The following is a 22,811-nucleotide window of genomic DNA, read 5'->3' as shown; positions in this document are numbered from 1 at the left end:
TACTTTTTAGCAGTCAAAATCTAGCAAAGATTTGGCAAAGATTTAGCAAAAATCTAGCAAAAAGCTAAATGGTACACAAGATAAATGTAGCTTACGAATTCTGGATGAATCAAGAAGTCCACAGCTCCTCCAGAAGGTCAAACACACTCAAAAAGTATTATTATTATTAGTTTTTTATTAGTTTTAAATCAATAAGTGAACAATGTCTGTATATGTTTTTCGCTTCTTTTTTGTGTAATAAACTATCATTAATTTGCCTTTGAAGTGCGTTATATGTGCGTTATACCTCAGTTATATGAAATTTAATTAGGATTTTTAAGACTGTATCACATCTGTGCACATGTCTTAAAACATGTAAAATGTCGTAATGTCGGAATAGCGGGATGTCGGAATAGCGGGATGTCAGAATGGCGGTTGCCGCCCAGATTGCAGGAGCTTTCCTAGCTTTCATGCTAGGAAAGCTCAGACTCTAAAGACCATTGCACACAAATCAATTGTTTTTTTGTACAGTATTGTTGCTAACTACAATGTCACATTATGTCAATCACATTTGCACACTTTTTCAGCAAGCTTATTTCTGTCACGAAAGATCTCGAGTTTTAATTGTCTGTGTGTTTTCACATCAGACCAATGCTTTGTTTTTCAGTACAAAATACTTCATGAGAAGAATTTAGAGCTGAAGGGTAGAGCGAGCCAGCACGAAGACATGGAAATATTTTGATTAGATCTTTATTAACAATAACTGATTGTTAAGCAACTGATTTTGAATGAAAGCACAAGTTGTTTCAGCTAATGTATCAAAACCAAATAGACTGTGCACAGCTAGTAGAGATTACATTCTAACAGCCCCAAAAGTAGTGTCATAAAACGGTGGTGTGGTGGTTAGCACCGTCGCCTCACAGCGAGGGTTTCAGGTCCAACTCCAGGCTGTGGTTGTTTGTCTCGTTTGGCCCTGTGATGACCTGGCGGCCTGTCCAGGGTGTACCCTGCTTCTCGCCCGATGACCGCTGGGATAGGCTCCGCCCCCCTGCGACCCAACCAACGGATTCAGCGGGTATAAAAACTGGAGGGATGGATGGAGTCATGTTGGCTGCTGTTTCTTTTAACCATGGTTGGTCCATCAACTAAACTATTATTTATTATCAAGCACACAACTACTAAAGATCTTTTAAAAGAGCTCACTTTACCCTAAAGCATGATACATTTTGGAAATGTGATATGATTTCTGTGAACTTATGCGTACAGTTTTCCCCCCAGATTTAAGCAAACTTTTAGCACTGCATTGACCCACCATAAAAGTAATATTTTTCCTTTTTGTTAGCATGCTCCTACTGGCTGTCTCAGTGGATATATGCTGTTATCTTTACCCGCTGACAACACCTGCCTGGTCGTTGAGGTTAGAGGATTTGATGGGCTACGCTTTGAGATGCAATTGATTTCTGTGTTTTTATGGGATTTGTTGACAAGCAAGAAAAAATCTAGAAATGCCAGCTTTGTCCTTGAAAGTATTTGAGATTTTGTGATGTATGATAATAAATACATCACTGTCACAATCAGAAATTTGCCAAAGTGATGCTTCTGTAAGTTCTAAACTCTTTCCTCCCTTAGCTTAGTCTCCCACTGACATTTTTTCACTCCCATGTCCTCCATCTTTTCCTTCCATCTCCATCTTTCCTCGTGAGGCTCCTGTGTGTGTGGGAAATGGCACGTTGGCTTCCACGTGAAGGCTTCTCTATTCGCTGGTTTGCCTGCATGCGACCCATGTCTGCATGGCCTCAGTGCCAGACTTATCATCCACTGAGTCTCTCACTGTGTCTGTGTCTGTATGTCTCTCTCGCTCTCTCTTGTCTCCTCCACAGCAGCGTGGTCACTCCCTCTTTGGCCTGGTTGTAAGGGGGTGAGAGATAGAGTGATGGAGATTGTAGAGGAGAGAGACGTGGAGTACCTTAAAGGCTGTTCATTCACTTAGCTTCGATTCATAGCACAGCATTTGACTCTAACCTGTTTGTAAGAAGAACCACAGTGGACTTCTGTGAGGCAATTAGACGATAATTTCCTCGTGCAAAGCCAGTAGCCAACCGCTTAGAATGAACTGTTCAATTATGTAAGAAGATAGAGAGCTTTCCTCTTTGCTGCTCTTCTGTTCTGCTGCGTTAAAAAAAACAATGCCTAGTTTTTTCAGATCTGTAAAACTGCATGCAGGCTGCTGGGTTAAATGAGATTCATGCTGATCATGGAATTCAGGTCTGGGAGTCTATTTTTAGATTTTGTTTTAACTTGTCATGATTGGCTTCCTGTCAGATGGCTCTTGAACTGTAACAAATTAAATTCTACAGGGTTGAATCTGAATTTATGTGAGGCTAACTTGAGCATACAGTATATACAAATGCGTCCTGTCCTCATTTTGCAGCTGAAAGCTTCGAATCAATCCCCCTCCTCCCCTCATCTTCTCAAGAAGCCTGATTGCACACAATGAAATAAGGTCCGAGCTTGTCTGAGGGCTACGTTACCCTAGCAACAAGCTACGTCGCGACAGTCAGGGTGAGGAAGCTGCCTCAGAGCAGGGGAGGATGCCTTAGAATGGATGTGGACACGAAACAGGATATTTTTGCAAGAATAACATCATTTTCCAACCTTAAACCATTTTGCTTGATTATGTTACCAAATTGTACAATATACCATTGGTTGAGCCACTGTTTTATATGTATTTAATCATGTCATTCTTAGATCAGCTGTAGATGACAGTATCAGTGACACAGCATGCTGTCTCACACACGAGTGCTTCATTGTGCTTCTGTCTGTAGAGGGGCAAAGAGCCCTTGGGTGTATGCATGTATGTACAGTTTAAACTGTTTGGTCAAAATCACAATTTGTTTCCATGTGAACATCAAGAGGGTGTTTCCACTCCACACGCCTCTCTGAAAAATGAGAAATATTCGCAGGATGTCAAACCAAAAACGTCAAATCTCAATTTGATTCCATGAATCCACAATCCATATTCATAGAATGCACGGAAGTCTTTTAAAATGAAACTGTCTGAAACTGCGAAAAAAACAAACATATTTCAGCCATTTTCTATGAACCAGACATAACAAAGGAATTCTTCTATCCACGTGGAGGCATTGTGTGGGGTGAATGATAATGTGGCGAATGTCTCCATCTGCTGCACATCCAGAGGAACTGCTGCATTATGCAACATTGTTGCCACCAACAGATGGTAAGTGCAGTTCATGTCCTTCATGTCCTGCTCATACACTTCAGAAGATGAGAGGGGGGGAGGGGGCATTGCTGGACATTTGCTGCTGAACCTCGTACGAAACGTGACTATCCTCTGAACAGAAAGAGGACTCTCTATTCCAAAAAGTTTGAGTTGTTTCCGTGTGTATACACTCATACATCGATCAGCTATAATATGAGCAGTGTTATCCCCCAAAAGGATCTCTTGCTGTTAAGTCCCCACAATCCAGGAAACCCGTTTTACAACCTGATTGGTCAGAGATCTTTTAAAGGCACGAGGAGGATCCACTCAATATTCAACAGTTTGTCATAATCGTTTGAATGATTGATGTGAGCCGTAGTAAGGATAGTAAAGATGTTTGTGTTCCCAACTTTGTTCACAAATTTGTTGATAGGATGTAAAAGAATCATCCATCTGGTCACAAAGAGAAAAGGTCAGGCTGGCTCTGCTCACATTGGGGAACTGATTAATGTCATGAGCGACAAGCGAGTGTGGCAACAAGTGATTTGTTCATTTGAATGCAATTGATTTTACCATGAGCTGACAATGAATTCCATTATAGATTAGTTGGGTGTATATCTTCTTTAGCCTGCCACACACCACACATGAAGCGAGATGAATTACTGGTTACGACACTGTCGCTTTTGTCTGTGTAGTAAACGTTTGAAAAATGGCGGAGGTGAGAATTAAAGTCTTTTTTTTGGTTTTTCTTTTATGTTTTTATATTAGGGATTTCATACAGTACTTACAAATATTCTGTGTTTTTACCTGGAGAGCAGACAGCAGTCAGAGCTTGTTGAGTTTGGACCATTTTCAAAGGTTACTCGCAGGGAGTCGAGCTAAAAGCTCGGGAGCCAAAAGAACAGCAATATATTACAACACGGTTAACACAAAGTGGGGTTACATGGCACTGTAAAGAATCGAATTGAGTTATTAAGTTCATGTATACACCTTAGTCTGACTAAAATAAATTGGACTGGATCGGTAGCTTTATCTTGCTCTTCGTTTGCCATCTTTCTCGAATGCCTGCGCTTGTTGTTGTTGTTGTTGGTGGTGAAGAGGTCAACCGAAAGTGGCTCTATTAGCAATAGTTGAAATGGGTACAGCGCCACCTATGACGTGCTTTGTGCCAATCATTCCATTTATTCACCACCATATATACTCGGATAATTGCCCTTGCTCAAAAAAGGAGCATAGTCCAACTAGCTATAATTGAATTAATCTCATCATGTAGACCCACTGACAGACGCACTCTGTAACTGAATGAGACACGGTGTAAAACAAAAACTACTTTGCACGACTTCAAACCCCTATGGAGTTTTGAGTTTTGATGCCAAAAAATTATCCTCTCGTGGCCCTCTTGTGATAGGTTTTCAGGTTTAGCTCATCCATCAGGAAAACACCTGATTTGGACATGGAAATGGTAAATGGAAATCGGACAAAGTTATTTAGAAGCTTGATGAGGTTCAATTTTGGGATCCATCATTAGCAGTTCCAAAAGAGCATTCTAACATTGTCAGTTGTAATCACTGTTTCCATAAACCGATGGCTACTTCTGTGATTCTAATATGTGATCAGGAGACAGCAAGTGTACATGAAACAGTCCAATTATTATTAGTCTGACCAAAACCGAGCTATTGAAATGCAAATAAACATGTTTGTTGTTGTAAATTGTTGTAAACTGAATTTTTCAAAGTCAAACTAACTCATACAAGTAGGCAGTTGGAAGTCAAATAACTCCTGCAGGTTCAGTGGGACTCAAACAGGCCTAGACGCTCCGCAGTTCCCATGCCGGGCTTTAACTTGGATGAAAACCCAAGAAGTTTGGCCATGAAAGAAGAGAATAACAGTAAAAGTAATGACAGAATATAATTAACCACAATGGATAGAGTGCAACTCTTAACTCTTAAGTAAAGTTTTGAGAAAATTGGTAAAATGAAATGTAACATCCATGTACGTCTCCATGCAGTGCTGTTACGCGATTACTAAAGTGAGGTTCATCAAGACAAGCGACTATTTCCAAACCCAAAACTGCAAAAGAAGACAACATTAAAGAGCCACAATAAAGCCTTAAACTAAGGAAAACCATTAAGTATGATAGAGGACCCAGCGCACTATGGAATCTTTGAAGTTTTCTGTTTCGAATCAGCTTTGTTATGCAAAAGTAGAATAAAAACAACTGCATGGAAATGCAACCAATGTCTCTGCACAATAAGTGCTGACGCTGGCTCTTCAGGGGTTAACACATATCTCAATATGAATCTGCTTCAAAAAATGATTGATTTACTTGTTGTACCTTTTTCCCCTCACTCTGGCGACATGCAATTACCTGAACTGTGCGTAGAAATAAAACCACTCAACACACCATGGAGAATGTAAAGCTTGTGGGTTTAATATGGCAAAGTCCACCACCAGATAGAATCAACATAAAGGATTCAGTCCAGCAAAGGAAAACATATGCACCACTAAAGAGATCAGGACACTACAAAATACACCTCTGATTCAAAGTGTTGATCATACAGCTTCTGATAGACCATGAAAACTTCATCAGTAATACAGCATCAAGAACAGAGGCCAGGAGGCAGCACACCAGGCTCTCCTTGTTGCATTTGTGAGATACATCCACATAAAGACAGCAACCGGCAACACATCCTCAAATAGAGACAATTACGGAACATCATTTCTTTGTGGGCACAGTATGCGAATAGTCTGGTAACCATACAGGCAGCATGGGTTATACTACAATACAGTATATACAGTAGCAGTGAGTGGATAGCCAACAAAGTGCTCTTGCTGTTGTGGCTTTCCATCCCGTGGCCCGTTCACAGCTCTGCGTATGTGTTGATGAGTGTTAACAGACTTTTCTCCGGGTGGAGAAGCAGAAGGCGAACGTGCTGCCGTTTTTTTTCTGCGCTGGAAACACATTGTGGTTGATGGTGGCAATGTTCGATGCTTGCTCCCGTGCCCAGGCAGTAGGCATATGCGCTGCTGTCATGACAAAAAGAGAAAAAAAAAGAAAGAAAAAGAGTTCTCCAGACCGACTGCAGAATAAGTGGGTTTTTTTTTCTCTTCTTTTATTCATCTACAGTCCAAGCAGTAAAGACGATACCTCCTATTAAATCTCAGGAAATATCAGTAGCCCAAAGTTAGAAGAAACGAAGACAGCAGTACTTCACAACTAACACAGCACAGGTTTTCAGTTGTAAACTGCCACTAGGCACATCTTCAGAGGAAAATTAGGAAACTTTCAAAAGCAGCTTTGATATAAAAAAAAAAAAAAAAGGAAAAGGAAATCTTAGATTTTTCTCTAGGATTAAAGCAGTGTGGACGTTGTTGGCAGTGGGATACTATTCTCTACTGGAATGTCCTAAGATACGGACTCCATGTTATCACATTACACCATGTGGACACCCAAAAAAAAAAAATGTACTGAATCCTTTGACGTCAAAACAGTTGGTTATGAAGGGTATAAACTGTACATCTGCAGTGTAGACTTACTCTACCACAGCTTCTGATTTGAGTACATACAGTAGATAATACACATTTAGTGTAAAAACATCAATGAGCAAGACGACACAAAGAGTTCCCAGTTATAAGTCACACATCAGTTTGCACCGAGCTGGATTAAAAAGCTTCATGCCTCTACAACCTGTTGTCAGACTCCTACAAGTGTCAAATGAATATAACACATATAATTAGAAAAAAAACTGCATGAAATGAAAGGAAATGGTCAATAAAGAGTTCCTTTTTTTCTCCTTTAGTTTTAAATAAATCATACAAAAATAGTAGTGTACAGTGTACAATCTGTCTTAGTCCCTTATATTCTCTGTGTAGTGTCCGGAGTGGCCGTGTAGGTCACCTGTACACAGATACACTCTCACAGATTCCCAACAAAGTGACGTTTGAATCTTTTCAGATAGTACTAAGTGTTAAACAGTCCTAAGCGCCTGGCTCCAATCCTTTGGGAGTTGCTCCGTCACTCTTCCTCCGCGGCTCAGCTGCTTTGCAAACAGACCGACTCATTCTCCCACAGATTGCTCTCCATGTTTGTTCCTCATCCCGTGTCTCAGGTTACCTCTGCGGGTCTATGTGGAGGTAAATAAACAAGTCTCTACGATCCCTCTTTTCCCTCCGAGCCGTCCGGCGGCGCGGGAGGCTCCTCTGCTGTGGGAGACTGAGCTCCTCCCGGTCCATCTGCGCACAGAGCGAAAAGTTACTTTCAACAGCAAAACGGAATAATTACTTTCAAAAGCAGGGGGTTAGTCGGTTAGGTATGATAGTGACAATTATCACATAAAAATTCACATACGTAAAAACCGTTGAGCAGGAAAGAGACTGGAATTGCTGGTAAACAGTTGGCAAAATTTGAATGATTTCCAATAAAAAACCTGTAATAGTACCTTTAATGTTGTCATGTTTGATATCTAGCATGACAGAGTTGTGATGAATTACTCCGGCTGATTCTGGGATGGAGACGGCCATTTAAAGCCATTTCTCAAGTAGCAATCGGAGCCCAAAGCTAGCCCATTTGGAGCTGATTTTAACTCCTCGTTCCCACTATGCAGTCCGGTACGGGTCGGGTCAGAACGGTACGGTACGTGTCGGGGCGCTTGGAGGTCAGCTTACGTTCCCACTGTACAAAGGGGACCCTCAGGGGTGGGCGGAGTGCGTGCTGAAGCATGAATAGCAAATAACAGCAAATAACAAATAACATCCATAATTTCGAACCACCTCAAAGCTTCTTCAGCTTAATGTGACACTGGCTCGCGGTCCGGTTGAAACCACTCTCTGCCATTTTTGCGGCAATCAGCTGGAAAACGTTTTCGCTTCGCACAGCGCCATCGAGCTCCCGCTGCACAGCCTCCTCACCAACAGCGGAGAGCAGAGCCTGGAACCGGTCCTGTGTACCCCAAGCAGAAGGGTTACGAAAATGGTAACGGGTACCATGGGACTGGTACGCTTTCGTGGTAGTGGAAACACTGAAATAAGCGAACCGTTCTGAACCGACCCGTACCGGACTGCATAGTGGAATGCAGATTTTGAGACTCAGACGCAGGTAAATGAATTGAATGAATAACTCACTTGGTGGGTTGGGCTTCGATTGTAGTTAAAGTTTCTTCATAATGGTTTAGGCTCTTTTCCAACATCAGACACCCAGACATAGACTTTAACATGTTAAACTTTTTTTTTTAATACAGCAGAAGAGCCAGATGTAACCAAAACTACCAGATTTTGATTTTCCAGATGCATGATATTGAGGTTTGTCATTGAATTTATGAATCCTCCCAGTAGATGCCATCCTAAAGCAACTTCACTGGCTCCCAGTCAAAGCACGCATCACCTATAAAATCCTTCTCTTGACCTACAAATCTCTCCACTCACTTGCACCTAAGTACATCTCTGATCTCCTCCACCCCTACTCCCAGTCGCGGCTTCTGCGCTCCTCAGACAAGGACCTACTTTCCGTTCCTCGCACCAGACTAAAAACATATGGAGATAGGGCCTTCTGTTCAACTGCCCCTACCCTATGGAACAATCTGCCACTTCACATTCGTTCTGCCCCCTCTCTACTACAGTTCAAAAATAATCTAAAAACACATCTCTTCTCCATGTCCTACTCTTCTTAAACCCACCCCTCCGGCCCTACCCTTCCCCACTTCTTTTCTTTTGTTAAGCGACCTTGGGTACCTTGAAAGGCGCTATATAAGTCCAAGTTATTATTATTATTATTATTATTATTATTATTATTATTATTATTAGATTCTGTGTTGGCTTGTGCTCAACAGAGTAAAAGAAAAAAGATAATTATAAAACATATAGAAAACGTGTTTGCTTTACCTTCAAGGGACAACTCAGCCAATTTAAGAGGCAGGTCACCAGGGTTTACACCTGCCGGAGACCCGAGGATGTCAGGCAGTGCATTTCTCCTCCCTGAGCGCCCAGAGGAGGCAAAGTCCAGCACTGGCTCCACTTCTGTCATCTCAAGGCAACTGTCAGGGGGACAGAATATAATGTTACACTTTTACCTACCCTTGAAAAGTGTGCAACAAGAAAGAAAGTTCACTCTTTAGTAAGCAGTCACCCTTTATGATTACACGAAAGCTTGTAAATTAGGGTAAAAGACTGTTGTGTAATAGCAGTAATTGAAGCATCGTCAATTGGCTGTATTCAAAAAGAGAAGTTCCATGATATCGGAGGAATTAGCCTATTAGGAGACAGGTTTACATTCACTGGCGAAGCAAATCAGAAGCAATCTTCACATATGACATATGAATATGACGTGTCTCCATACAGTAGATTAAATCAAATAAACTAGGCTGTAGTAAACTGACGTCCCCATAGGATGGTGGTATAGGCTGCGTTGCCAGTGGTTGTAATTCAGTAGATGTAATTGACCAGAAACACCTGGTGAGTCGAGTCATTTTCATATTTACCAGGTAAGATGCAGTTAAAAGACACATGGGGTTGATATTGTAAGTTTTTAAATAAATTACAGAAAACTGTCCAAATTTAAACCAGCAAAGATAAGCTGCAAAGCAGTTCACAGCTATAGGAAAACAACACCAACAAAAAAAAACACAAAAAACAAAAAGTTGTATCAAAAATCACAGCTTGCATGGCTTTTCCTTTGTTTAATCTTACTCTACTCTGGTTTAATCCATCAGTTTTTCACAGAATGCCATCATCTTGAGTTAAAAGTGCAAATGTTTGTTTAGCTAGCTATGTGGGACAGATACATGGCTAACAGCGAAAGAAACCAGTCCAGTATCGACCTGAAACGTACTGGCACAAAAATACAGAGGATTCAGTGTCTCCAACTCATAGCTATCAACACATTTGTTTTCTTTTGTCTTTTTTGTGTTGATGGAACACCAATTTGTTCTGCAGTAACATGAAAGGAATATTAGCAGATTGTTAAAGCTACCCGTGAAGTGGATTCAGTTAGCTGTCCACATGTAAAGTGCATGGTTTGTTTGTGTTGACAAAGCACAGATATGAAGTTATTAAATCATCACTAAGATGTGCTTTTGGACTGATTGCACGTCGGACTGACAGGACATACAGGAGGCTCTGGGTCTCATTTCTACCATCATCAAACTAAACCTTTTGCTTTCCTTCTATACACATGTATGCTTTTGAGGAAGCCCTGTAACCCAATAAGACAGGAACCAAGTTCTATTCAAAGTTGATTTTACATTATCTACCAATCCTAATTACATTAGCCAATCAATCCTCTCTGAGGTCATATGTCTTACAGCTCATTTAATGAATAAAAATTATTAGACTTATTTTTTTCAAGGCCCAGCGTTGGAATTTATCTCGATATTTCTCAGAAAACAAAATGGACCTAATCTGTTGAGTGTTTCGAGCGTCTAGAGAAAGATTTATCATTGAAGAGGAAGATGTGTCTGTCTGGTCTCATGGCAACCAGCAGCCGGGGAGTCAGATTCAGCGTGCACTGGTGACAGGCAGAATTACATCCCTTGTCTCACATCCTCACACCAGCTTACATTCAAGCACAGCACACACTCAGATACAGCAAGCCAGTGTTGCTATGGTAACAATACAGAAAAGGCAGCGCTGCCAGGTAAACATACGACTCAAATCCATTCTCCTATCACACTTTCTCTCCCCAGTCTCCTTCTATTGTTGCATTGCCTCGCTTTAAATAACCAGACCATTCTGTGGAGCAAAATCCCATTTCCCCATCGCTCTCTTTCAACAAAGGAATGACATGTGACCGTCCTTCAAGATATACAGCGCACACACTTGCACACACAATCTTGATCTCTAGACAAAGGGCCACAAGTTGACCATCTGTTAGCCCCGAGAAAAGTTGTGCCCAGCCAATGTGAGTTCATGAGTCCGTCAGCATAAATGCATTTCCTGCAGTGTTTTCATATAATTGCATGTTGGCAGCTGAGATTGTGACAATGGTTAGAGACGATAATATCAGGCAGTAATGCAAACAGATGGCACTGCAGCCTATATGTGGCCTCATTTGTTTAAATGTGACAAATGTAGCCGTTTTGAACATCATAATGTGGTTATAAGGTTACACAATGCAAGAGCCTTGAGCCAACCCTCGTTTCTTTCCATTTTGTTTCTAAGCAGCCAGACTTTCTTGCAATTTTTTTAAAGTGGTCTTGAACAATAGCTCTCCAGGCTTTCAGAAGTTCTTTCAGAAGTTTTTCTTTGGACATTTGGCTGCTTTTTCACTTATGTTCAGTCCAGTGCCTGACCATTTTTTAGAGGAATATGTGCTTTTTTTTTGTTAAGCCACTTTAAATTGACTGATTCAATTCAGTTTCAATTCAGTTTATTTATATAGCGCCAAATTACAACAAATGTCATCTCAAGGCACTTTAATAGTATAGTCAAATTCAAGCCAATTGGAGTTCAATTTATTGTAATCATAATTATTTTCAAAATAATCATTTATATAGAGCCTATTCAAAAACAATTTCCTAGCTAAGGAAACCAACAGATTACACCGAAACTTGTCCTCAGTCCAATCTCCCGTCCTGAGCGTGCCTGAGGGGACTGTGGAAAGGAACGACTTCCTTTTAACAGGAAGAAACCTCTGGCAGAACCAGAGTCAGGAAGGGTGGCCATCCGCCTCGAACAGCTGGGGTTTGAGAAGACAGAAAAGCTGCCTATAGCAGCTTAACTATGGGATGTTTCAGGATCACCTGAGCCATCCCTAACTATAAGCTTTATAAAAAAGGAAAGTTTTAAGCCTGGTCTTAAAAGTGGAAAGGGTGTCTGCTTCCCGGACATTTACTGGCAGCTTATTCCACAATAGAGGACAATTATGCTTGATGAATTATTCAAGCATAAAAAGGCAACAAAGTCAAGAGATGAACAGGTGTTGTGTCCACACTTAACAAACAACTGAGCAAAGAATTAAACGTAAATTGTATCTTCCGGCACTTTGTCTCCAGCAGCCCGTCATAGAGACATGTCTTTTGTTCCTATTTTTTATTTTTGTTTGTTTCATGTATGCAAGTATCAAAGACAACACAGTTTGACAAAGATAGATGATATTTTTACAACAACAAGGGGATTCCCAAAGAGCTATTAGCGAAAAACGTGGTTTATGCCAGCATGGTGTGAAGTGTTCGGACAAGTGGAGGACAAAATAAGGAGGAGGAGCAGGTCTAAAAAAAAAAAATAAAAAAAACTACTCCCAGCAGATTAACAGTATCTGAAAGTGATGTTCTTAAGAATCAGAAATCCAGCAAAGACCTGAGAGATGCAACTGGACCTTCAGCTGATCCATCTACTGTTCACTGAAGCCTCATCAGAAATGGGCTCCATGGAAGGGTGGCTGTCAGGAAGCCGTTCTTAAGGAAGGGAAACAGGGAGAAAAGGCTGAGCTGTGCCAAATGACACAAGAAGTGGGCTGAAAATCAGTGGCAATCAGTGGATGAATCCTCCCCAGAGCCCGGACCTCAACATTATTGAAGCAGTGTGGGATCATCTTGACAGAAAACGGAACAAAAGGCAGCCAATATCCAAAGAAGAGCTTTGGGATGCCCTTCAAGGACCCTGGAGAATTATTCCTGAAGACTACTTAAAGAAATGACAGAAAGCTTGTCTAAGATGGTTCAGGCTGTGTTGGAGAATAAAGGTGCTCATATCAAATACTGACTTTCAAGCTTGTTAGATTTATACAAGCTCTGTTTTTGACATTTACTTTATTTCCACTGGTGTTTGCACATGTTCAACAAAAACCTGCTGCAGCTGTTTCCTGTTTCCCCGGCAACCTTGAGTCCTATAGCATTGATTAGCATAGGCAACCGGGGCGGCTGCAGCTCAGGACAAAGTCCAGTCGTCTGCCAATCGGATAGTCGGTGGTTCCACTCCCAGCTTCCCACATGTCGCAGTGTTTTTGGGCAAGACACTGAACCCCATGTTACCGACACGTCCATCAGTGTACGGATGTGTATGGTGGAGAAAAAAAGCACTGGGTAGCCTGTAAAAAACAGTGTAGGCTAAGACGTGCTGAGGATAGGTAAATATGGCATGTTGTGTAAAAAGAATCTGACACATTTGCCAGTCCATGCCCCCCCCCCCAACCGCCCTTTGGCATTACTGCACATTAAAAACAAAGACAGATTCTTTGATGATAAAATGCTGATTCACAGTTAGTATTACAATGGTATTCACATGTCTGAATGAATTAGTGTTGTCAGTGGTTGGGGTGTGTGGGGGGGGTCTGGAAAGGCAGAGCAAGCACAAAAGCATTAGATATGTAAAATAATTCAGCACTGCTGTTAGGTCAACTATCAAAAGGCAGCAGATTCGCAGCACTGACCATATGAAGCCCCTTTTTACACAATGGCAGAACCTCGAGGTTTGTCCTTCCTTTAAAGCAGCATTCAGATGACAGATGGCTTTTTTAGAATCATCTCGGTCATCAAATTAACCTGCTGCTAAGAGACAGTGACAGCAGAAAAGGTGTCAGAAGTCAAATAAAGAGGCTTTCTAGGCATCAAAGTATGGCTGGACTGACAGAGGGGCAATGCTTGGATCAGTTGCATTCCAATCATGAGCAGGCAGACCAAACGACACGTTACAGAAGTTACATCAGAGGGTTTTTCTATGAAGCTTCGTTCACTGTGAGAATCAGAGTGATGTCACTTCAAAGTTACAGTGAATATCTTTTTTTTTTTTTTTTATCGTGTTCTGTGAAAAATATGGAAATGTACAGGGAAGATGTATACAGAATTTATAAAACAGAGAGAGGTTACTACTCCTTTCTGACCAAGAAGTGGCACACCATTCTCCAGAGACATGCTGCGCGTCCTGCTTTGCATCTCTGTAGGGAAGGACTCGTACTGAAGTGGGATCACGAGCCAAAGCACATGTCAAAGGTTTGCAGGGACTACTTGAAGACCAAAGAAGATCTTAGAGTGGTGACTGTTATGCTCTTTTCTCTCCTGTCGCCCGACCTCAACCAGCAGTGCAGTGCTGTGTGCTCCGCATTTCTGCCCCAATTTTTTTAGTGGTAGCAGGTTGAGCCAAGGACAAAAGCCCTGTGTTATAAACAGTGGCAAATAAGATAATTCCGACCTATGTAGTTCAACCAAAAATGGGTAAGTGGTTTGTACATTGTCACATAAGCTCTGCGGCTCGACTTCAGGGTGTGAGTGATCACAATGAAATTGACATCAGCAATAAAAGAAGTGCAGGCTTTCCCGTCACTGTTGGCCCAAAAAGTATAGGTATGGACAACTACATCATCTTACATTTTTAATGAACTACTCGTTATTTTCTATTACACACACATAAGCAAACGGGACTTTCATATTAGAAATCTATTGGAAAGTACTTTTTCTTTCGGACACTGTGTCTTTGAGCAGCTGATGAGCTTGTTTGCAATTCTGAAAACATATTTTTTTTTACTCGGGTGCTTGGCATGATCTTCCCGATTATTTTCATTCATAAAAGATTCCCGCCCTCTTGCTATTTGCTACCACTTATTATACCGATTGTCGTGCCTCATGCCCCACACCTATCAAACCGATTCAATGAAGGCAACAAACACAAACCCATCAGTCGGTACACAGTCAGTATACACACTGTGAATACCCTAAACCACGCCACTGAACCTGCAGGACGAGAGCCGCATACCACAAGCTGTAAGGCATGGTGGTGGCTTAGCTGCCACTGTCTAAACATTAACTCTGATTTATATCAAAGGCTGGTGAAGATAATGTGAAGCCGTCTAACAATTTAAACAGGATGATATCTTCGGTACACTAGAAAAGGAAAGGAAGGCTCAAAAAGAAGAAATGGTTATGGTTATGGTTATGAAAAGGCCAGGGCATGGACTAGGTTTGAATCCCACTAAAATACTGTGGGAAGAATTTGAGAGAGGCCGTATGAGCGAGAAAACAAGACCCTGAAACTCTGAGTGACAGAGTAAACTGGAGGACTATCTGTAATATGCCCCCAGAAGTTACTTCTGGTAAGAGGGCAATACTACTTCCTGATAACAATGGTGTATGTGCAAAGACTGTTAGGTATTTTGTGTTCAAGCATAGAGTTTTTCATTTGTCTGTAGGAAAGGTTGAAAAGAGGATCTTTTATCATTTATCCAAATATGTCAAAAGAGAGATGGTACGGATGTCAAGTATTTGCTGTGTTTTCTGTTAAATTCCCAGCCGCTCCGCTTAATTTGATGAAATATATCAAGGACGTGCCAGTAATTTGCTTGGACATGTTCAACTTCAAGAAACTGAAGTGACACTGAAAGGAACCTCTTGTCAATTTGTCTCTCCATTCTCTGGAAAACTGGGTTAAAATATTAAATTTGGATGTGAACTCAGCTAATGTGTGGATTAAGTAGGTCCAACAAAAAAAAAAAAAAAAAAAGGCAGCCGTCTGCATCAATCGTTTTTCTATAACCATCCATCGCCTCAGGCACGCTCAGGACGGGAGATTGGACTGAAGACAAGTTTTGGTGCAATCTGTTTGTTCCCTTAGCTAGGAAATTGTTTTTGAATTGGCTCTATATGAACGAATTGGATTATTTTATGAATAATTATGATTACAATTAATTGAATTCCAATTGGCTTGAATTGGACTTTATTATCTAAGTGCCTTGAGATGACATTTGTTGTATTTGGCGCTATATAAATAAAAATGAATTGAAAATTGAATTGAATCCATCCATCCATCCATTTTCTATACCTGCTCAATCCAATTCAGGGTCGCAGGAGGGCTGGAGCCTATCCCAGCTGTCATTGGGCGTGAGTACACCCTGGATGGGTCGCCGGTCAATCACAGGGCCACACAGAGACAAACACCCACACACGCTCACACTCACTCCTACAGTGAAATTAGAATCACCACTTAACCTAACATGCATGTTTTCGGACGATAAGAGAAAGCTGGAGGACCTGGAGAGATCCCACACATGCACAGGGAGAACATGCAAACTCCACACAGAAAGGTCCCAGCCGGGATTCTAACCAGGAACCCCCTTGCTGTGAGGTGACAGTGCTAAACACCACACTACCATGCATCCACATCTTTCTGCCTCTTCCCATGAAAATACAGACTTGCCTTTGGTGTTCTCTAAGATGGCCACAGCAAATTCTGGTCTGAAATGAAGTGCTCTCTGTAGTCTTTCAGTGCAAAACTACAGCTGGCCCCTTATGTAGGGGTGTACTGTGGGAGTCCAGGGAATCCAGAATGTTATTTCAAATTTTTCTCTCAAAGTCCACAAGTGAAAGCTGCTCTTTGTCCTGGATCAAAGACCGCGATTCAGCTGGTAACAGAAGTCTGAGCAAAGCCAGCCGGCCACTCCTTATTGCTTTAGTATGGCTCACGAGCTCATCAAACTGAGCAACTAGTTATTAATGAGAAGCCTCAGTTTGTCAATCCCTGGTGTGTCATCTTTCCAGTAGAATTCCACTTCTGGGGTTTTAGATAATAGGTTCGGAAAATGTTCTCTAAAACAACAGAACAAGAGCACAAAATAATGCCAGTGTCAATGTCAGTTATGGAAAACCACTAGTAATCCCACACTAATTAGAACATCTGGTAACTTTCATTAAGCTGCTAGATTAAATATTGAACAGACAGTGACCTATCATGTGAACAGCTTTATTTTATCTTATAATCCAACAACAGGTTAGAGGGGATTATCTTGTCAAGTAAATTGACCTACATACTATAACAGCCCCAACAGCTCAGCCAGGCACACAAACAAATTGCAGGCATGTTAGCAACAAGGTTACATAATACAAGTACCAAGGCCTACAGAGAGATACAAGTCCAAGAGGTAAAAAGGAAGAGAAGAAAAGAGAAAAGATGATCACTCTGCACTACTTTTTAAAACAGTGAGATCTGTGATTATATAACAAAAGAGGTTTTAGCATAATAATCTGAAGATAATCATGCAGCCCAAAATAACACAGCTTTCACAAATGCTTCTGTGAGTTCAACAGAGCAAGACTGTCGCAAAACATTCAGTGTTGGAGGCTACAACAATCAGTCAATATCAAGATCAAAGTCAGTCTCAACAACGGTGAGAGTGGGTCTTTTCAGAAGAAACCTTGCTGCCTTTTCGAGGGAGTGCCTGCTACTTAAGTAGAAAGGCAAGTTCAAGGATCCTGAACAAGTAAGCTCATCCTCTGACAGTGGATGAAGAATAATCACAGCATCACAGACAAGGCAAGAGAGGGGAAACTGGAGCTGCACACAGAAAGCTGCTGAGAGCTTGACATCTGCGCATCCAAGTCAACAACACTGACATGTTGTCTCTTTTGTTGTCTGCAGGTCTTAAGAAAATATCAGAAGCAAACTCTATACAAGACTCTGGCAAATAAATCTTCTCTTAATATGAATACAGTAAATGGGAAAAAACTCCAGAAACTGAATCCTTTTGGATGCATATACAACCAACACCAAGACACTTCTACGTCATTAGTGCCAATTTAGATGAGGGTCGAGACTTCTTTTGTTTGTTTAAACACTTTTCTAAGATGGTTTGGAAGCTGTGCCTCTGGAATAATTTATCTTGGTAATTCTGGCAATTATTAAAATGTATTTGATGCGTAACCATAGCAATGAGAGCGTTGTTTACATAGCTTAGCTTTTCGAAGCCCAAGCACTGCCGCAAATCCAGATGAGTTAAAGAGGAGATGTCAGGGGGAAAAAAGGGAGATAAATGAGGAGGAAATTGGAAATATTCCTCCTGTGATCGTCATGAGATTGCTATCAAATAAAATGGACAAGCTTGGAGCATTAAAGGTAACATAGCAGGAATATTTGAGACATAATATTATTTGTTTCATACCTCTCTACCCACCTTTCAGACAGCAGACAGAGAGGATCGTCTCTGCATTCTGAAGATTGAATTCTCACATTGTCTACTGAGGAGTTAACTTGTGTTACCTGCTAATACTGTGTGACATCATCAGCTTAATTGTTACCAAGGTACTGTTGGGAACCTGCCCAGCTGATGTCATTCATTTGTGGAGGAAACTGGATTTAACTCTGAAAGTCCTTGGTTTCCTTTCCAGGTAGCTGCTCCCCCTAATCCGCCTGGTAAAACCCCCTCAGACTGCTTGCTCTCTTTCTCCTCTGAGGACAGAGGTCTCCCAGCTCCTTATCCTGCAGCCCTCCCCCTCCACGCACTGGGACAATAAAGGTCAGCTAAACTAAGCTCAATTTGTTCTCTCAGCCTATAAGATCAAGGCTTGCCAGTGGCCCGACCAAAGGAGAGGAAGAGCCCAAAAAAGCCACAGAGTGCTACCAGCTCTGTATAAATTAAGTATCTTGCTGTTACTTCACATGTTCCAGCTGAGCTAACTTTAGGATTATTCCCCTAACTGTTACTGCCCTGCATTTCAGTTAGTGAATTTTGAGATTTTGGTAAGTAACTTACTACATGCAAGTTCTTGTGACCAGCAGTAGCTACTCCTGCAACACAGAAAGCTACCCCCTGTAATGTGTTAACACTACTTGCTTAAGTTGCTGTACTTTCCAGCCACATCACATCAAGTCACTGCAGAAGCAACAGCACAGCTTACCAAATTTCTTTAGTTTAAACTTGGATAACTTAAAGCAACCACAGAGCTTAACACCAGACAACTTGTTTAAAGCTCACTCTCTGTGCCAGACCTGATAATGGAGAATTCCTGTGTAGAACAGTTTATTTCTTGTCGCACACAGCCTGAAATCTATGGAGCTAAATCAGTCTCAATATTCACAAATGCGCAGGACAAAATTCACAAATGTATTTCTGATGCACACACAAATATAACTTGATTTACAAACTGCTTCTGGTCTGTGGACTTCGCTACATTTGTGTGTGGAGTTTGAGACTCCCCTGACTTGCGTCAACCCACATTTTTTTTTAACACGGAATGATCTGCAACCAATCAGATATCTTCCTTGTTTCAGACAATCATAAGAATGCACCCAACATGGGAGTCCATTTACTCATAAGCCAATCACATTAAGCCATTCAAAGCAGAAGCAGAAATGGCAATGGTCGAAGCATGCATGCGCCGCCCTACAGGATGCTCTCGCACGCACACGCTCACACACGCTCACACAAGTTTTTTTTTTAACAAACTGCTACAAATGCATTTTAATTTTAGTCAGTTCAACATGGCTTCCAGCAACGACAACGGAGTGGTAAGTGAAACATCTCATTTAACATGTTTGGCTACTTAATCCCCTTCTGCTGACCGGAGTGTCTGATGTTGAGCCGCACACCCACACACGGAGCTCACTGTTTTTATTTCTGTTGACAATAAAACAGTTGAATTGGATCCGAGTCCCTGTTTTACATTCCCGCACAACAGAGAAAAAATGCACAGCTAAAGGCACACCGGCTACATCATATAGCGCATTTGTGAATCTTGTCCTGCGCATTTGTGAATCTTATCCTGCGCATCTGTGAATCTTATCCTGCGCATCTGTGAATCTTATCCTGCGCATTTGTGAATCTTATCCTGCGCGTCTGTGAATCTTATCCTGCGCATCTGTGAATCTTGTCCTGCACATTTGTGAATATTGAGACTGATTTAGCTCCATATTCACCTGGATACTCTGAGTTTATCAGTGGTTTGAGTGCACAGAAGAAATCAACTCATTACTTGGCAACGGGAATGGTATGCAGACTGCATCCAAAGACCTACTTTTCAAATGCATCTGAAAAGAAAGCCATACACTATTTCTCAGACCTTTCTGGCTCTCACAGACCTGTAACTTCTTCTTTAAGAGGCTTCTCTGTCCTCCACTCGTTACCTGTATTAATGGCACCCGTTTTAACTCGTTATCGATATAAAAGACACCTGTCCACAACCTCAAAAAGTCACACTCCAAACTCCACTATGGCCAAGACCAAAGAGCTGTCAAAGGACACCAGATACAAAATTGTAGACCTGCACCAGGTTGGGAAGATTGAATCTTCAATAGGTAAGCAGCTTGGTGTGAAAAAAAAAATCAACTGTGGGAGCAATTATTAGAAAATGGAAGACATACAAGATTACTGGTAATCTACCTCGATCTGGGGCTCCACGCAAGATCTCACCCCGTGGGGTCAAAATGATCAAAAGAACGGTGAGCAAAAAATCCCAGAACCACACGGGGGGACCTAGTGAATGACCTGCAGAGAGCTGGGATCAAAGTAACAAAGGCTACCATCAGTAACACACTACGCCGCCAGGGACTCAAATCCTGCAGTACCAGACGTGTCCCCCTGCTTAAGCCAGTACATGTCCAGGCCCGTCTGAAGTTTGCTAGAGAGCATTTGGATGATTCAGAAGAGGATTGGGAGACTGTCAGATAAAATCAAAATAGCACTTTTTGGTTAAAAACTCAACTTGTTGTGTTTGGAGGAGGAAAAAATGCTGAGTTGCATCCAAAGAACACCATACCTACTGTGAAGCATGGGGGTGGAAACGTCATGCTTTGGGGCTGTTTTCCTGCACAGGGACCAGGAGGACTGATCCGTCTAAAGGAAAGAATGAATGGGGCCATGTATCGTGACATTTTGAGGGAAAGCCTCCTTCCATCAGCATGGGCATTGAAGATGAAACGTGGCAGCATGACAATGATCCCAAACACACCTCGTGGGCAACGAAGGAGTGGCTTCCTAAGAAGCATTTCAAGGTCCTGGATTGGCCTAGCCAGTCTCCTGATCTCAACCCCATAGAAAATCTTTGGAGGGAGTTGAAAGTCTGTGTTGCCCAGCGACAGCCCCAAAACATCACTGCTCCAGAGGAGATCTGCATGGAGGAATGGGCCAAAATAGCCACAGTGTGTGAAGACTTACAGAAAACGGTTGACCTCTGTCATTGCCAACAAAGGGTATATAACAAAATATTGAGAAGAACTTTTGTTGACCAAATTTTCCACCATAATTTGCAAATAAATTCTTTAAAAATCAGACAATGTGATTGTCTGGATTATTTATTTATCTCTTTTTTTCTCAAAGTACCAATGATAAAAATGACACACCTCTCTCCTCTTTTTAAGTGGGAGAACTTGCACAATTGGTGGCTGGCTAAATACTTTTTTGCCCCACTGTATATAAATCTGAAAACTGAGGCTGAACTGCTGATTTAGAAAAAGTTACACCAAGTACACTTTTATCTATTCTAACCTTGAATACAGTATTTCAATTTACTCAGGTATCACTTGGTGCTCCCTCGTTGTCTTCAGTTGATCCAAAACGCTGCAGCTGAACTTGTTACTGCTAATTGTTCCCAAATCATAGCTTGTGACAAAGGGCAATTGGACCTTCCATTAGAGCTCCCATCTTATTGAACTGTTTACCCACTGAAATCAGACGCATCAAATCTGTAGCCACCTTTACAGCAAAATTACCTAAGTGCTCCTTCGGAAATGAAGCCAACATGTCCAGATACCTTAAGATTTATTGAAAAGGATGCAAGTCTGAAGAGGCTGTTGTCTATTGATTTCGGCAGATTTAGCAATCAGGTACTTAACTGTAAAGCAAATTCTATGAAAATACATTATAATTTATCCCATTTTGCCAAATAAAAAAGGGTTGAACAACATGCTGTGGTCAGGTCCAATTATCAAATGTATAACCTAATATGGTTCCTTTGTAACATGCTTCAGCTGACTCTACCAGTCATAAATCAGATGCATGCAGAAAGACCTTTAAAAATGTCACCTCTATTATACAGTCAGTCATTATGTTAGAATAAATTATAGGTATTCTCCGTTCTCATCTCTTCGAGTGATTGCAGAAGCATAGGACCAGAGTTGCGTTGAAGAATACAAAAGGTGCTCAGCAAACCACTCTCTAAATGTGTCATGATAACAGCAGCATCTGCTTTCAAAAAAATTCCATTTTTCTGAAGCAGAAAACCACAGTAGCTCAAAGTGGAAGTAAGATGAACAGCCCCAGGCATTCCTTTTGTTTGACTAGATCTACAGTGCAAATCTTAAGTTTATATAAAATATATCTACTGGATATATGTATTGTGAAAAACACCCACTTTCAACTGTAAGGCTTTAGGTGTCAAGAAATTAAAAAATAATTATCTGGTCCTTACCAGGACCAAAAACTAGGTAAATACAACCGCAGAGAGAGAATGACTGACATATTACACTGTCATTATTTACTGAACAGAAACTAATAAAATCCAGAAGCAGTGTATAAAAAACTAAGTCGTCCATTACTGCTTTCTTCAGAATTAGGAGGGTAAGGCCTATTTCAGACCAGGGCGGCAAAGCGTGGCAGAACGGAAGCGATTTTCACCGGCGGAGGTGAAAATACATGGAAACAGATCTGTCCTTGCACACCGACGCGGCGGTAGTCGGGCGGTAGCGGCGCGGAGACGCCTCCGTCCCGCGCTGCTTTTGGAAAATAGAACTCGAGCGGAATTTGGACGGCAGCGGCCGGCGGTGTCTCGTTGAAATGAATGGGGAAATTAAACCAGCTATGTATTCATGTCTTCGAACTTTTTATTGAAACGGTGATGACCACCCACCGGTTTTAAGGAGCGCTGCTGCTCTTCTTCTGTCGAAGTAAACACGATGGTCTAGAGTAACATAAATGAAATGAAGT

At 41.5% G+C, this 22,811-nt stretch overlaps 1 protein-coding gene across 1 annotated transcript in view; it reads right to left on the bottom strand.

Moving 5' to 3' along the window:
- Nucleotides 1-5,607: 5,607 nt before the first annotated feature.
- pkib (protein kinase (cAMP-dependent, catalytic) inhibitor beta) overlaps nt 5,608-22,811 on the bottom strand; it is a 38,816-nt gene continuing 21,612 nt past the window's right edge. Inside the window, exons 2-3 of the mRNA XM_075449466.1 lie at nt 9,077-9,228; nt 5,608-7,432 (exon numbers count right to left, since the gene is read on the bottom strand). Coding sequence (XP_075305581.1) covers nt 7,350-7,432; nt 9,077-9,218 — 225 coding nt within the window. The 5' untranslated portion in view covers nt 9,219-9,228 and the 3' untranslated portion in view covers nt 5,608-7,349. The remainder of the gene's footprint in view (nt 7,433-9,076; nt 9,229-22,811) is intronic.

Source organism: Odontesthes bonariensis, chromosome 18 (genome assembly GCF_027942865.1).
Source record: "Odontesthes bonariensis isolate fOdoBon6 chromosome 18, fOdoBon6.hap1, whole genome shotgun sequence".
NCBI lineage: Eukaryota > Metazoa > Chordata > Actinopteri > Atheriniformes > Atherinopsidae > Odontesthes > Odontesthes bonariensis.
The sequence above is the reverse complement of the archived record's forward strand: the minus strand, read 5'-3'. Positions and strand labels throughout refer to the sequence as shown.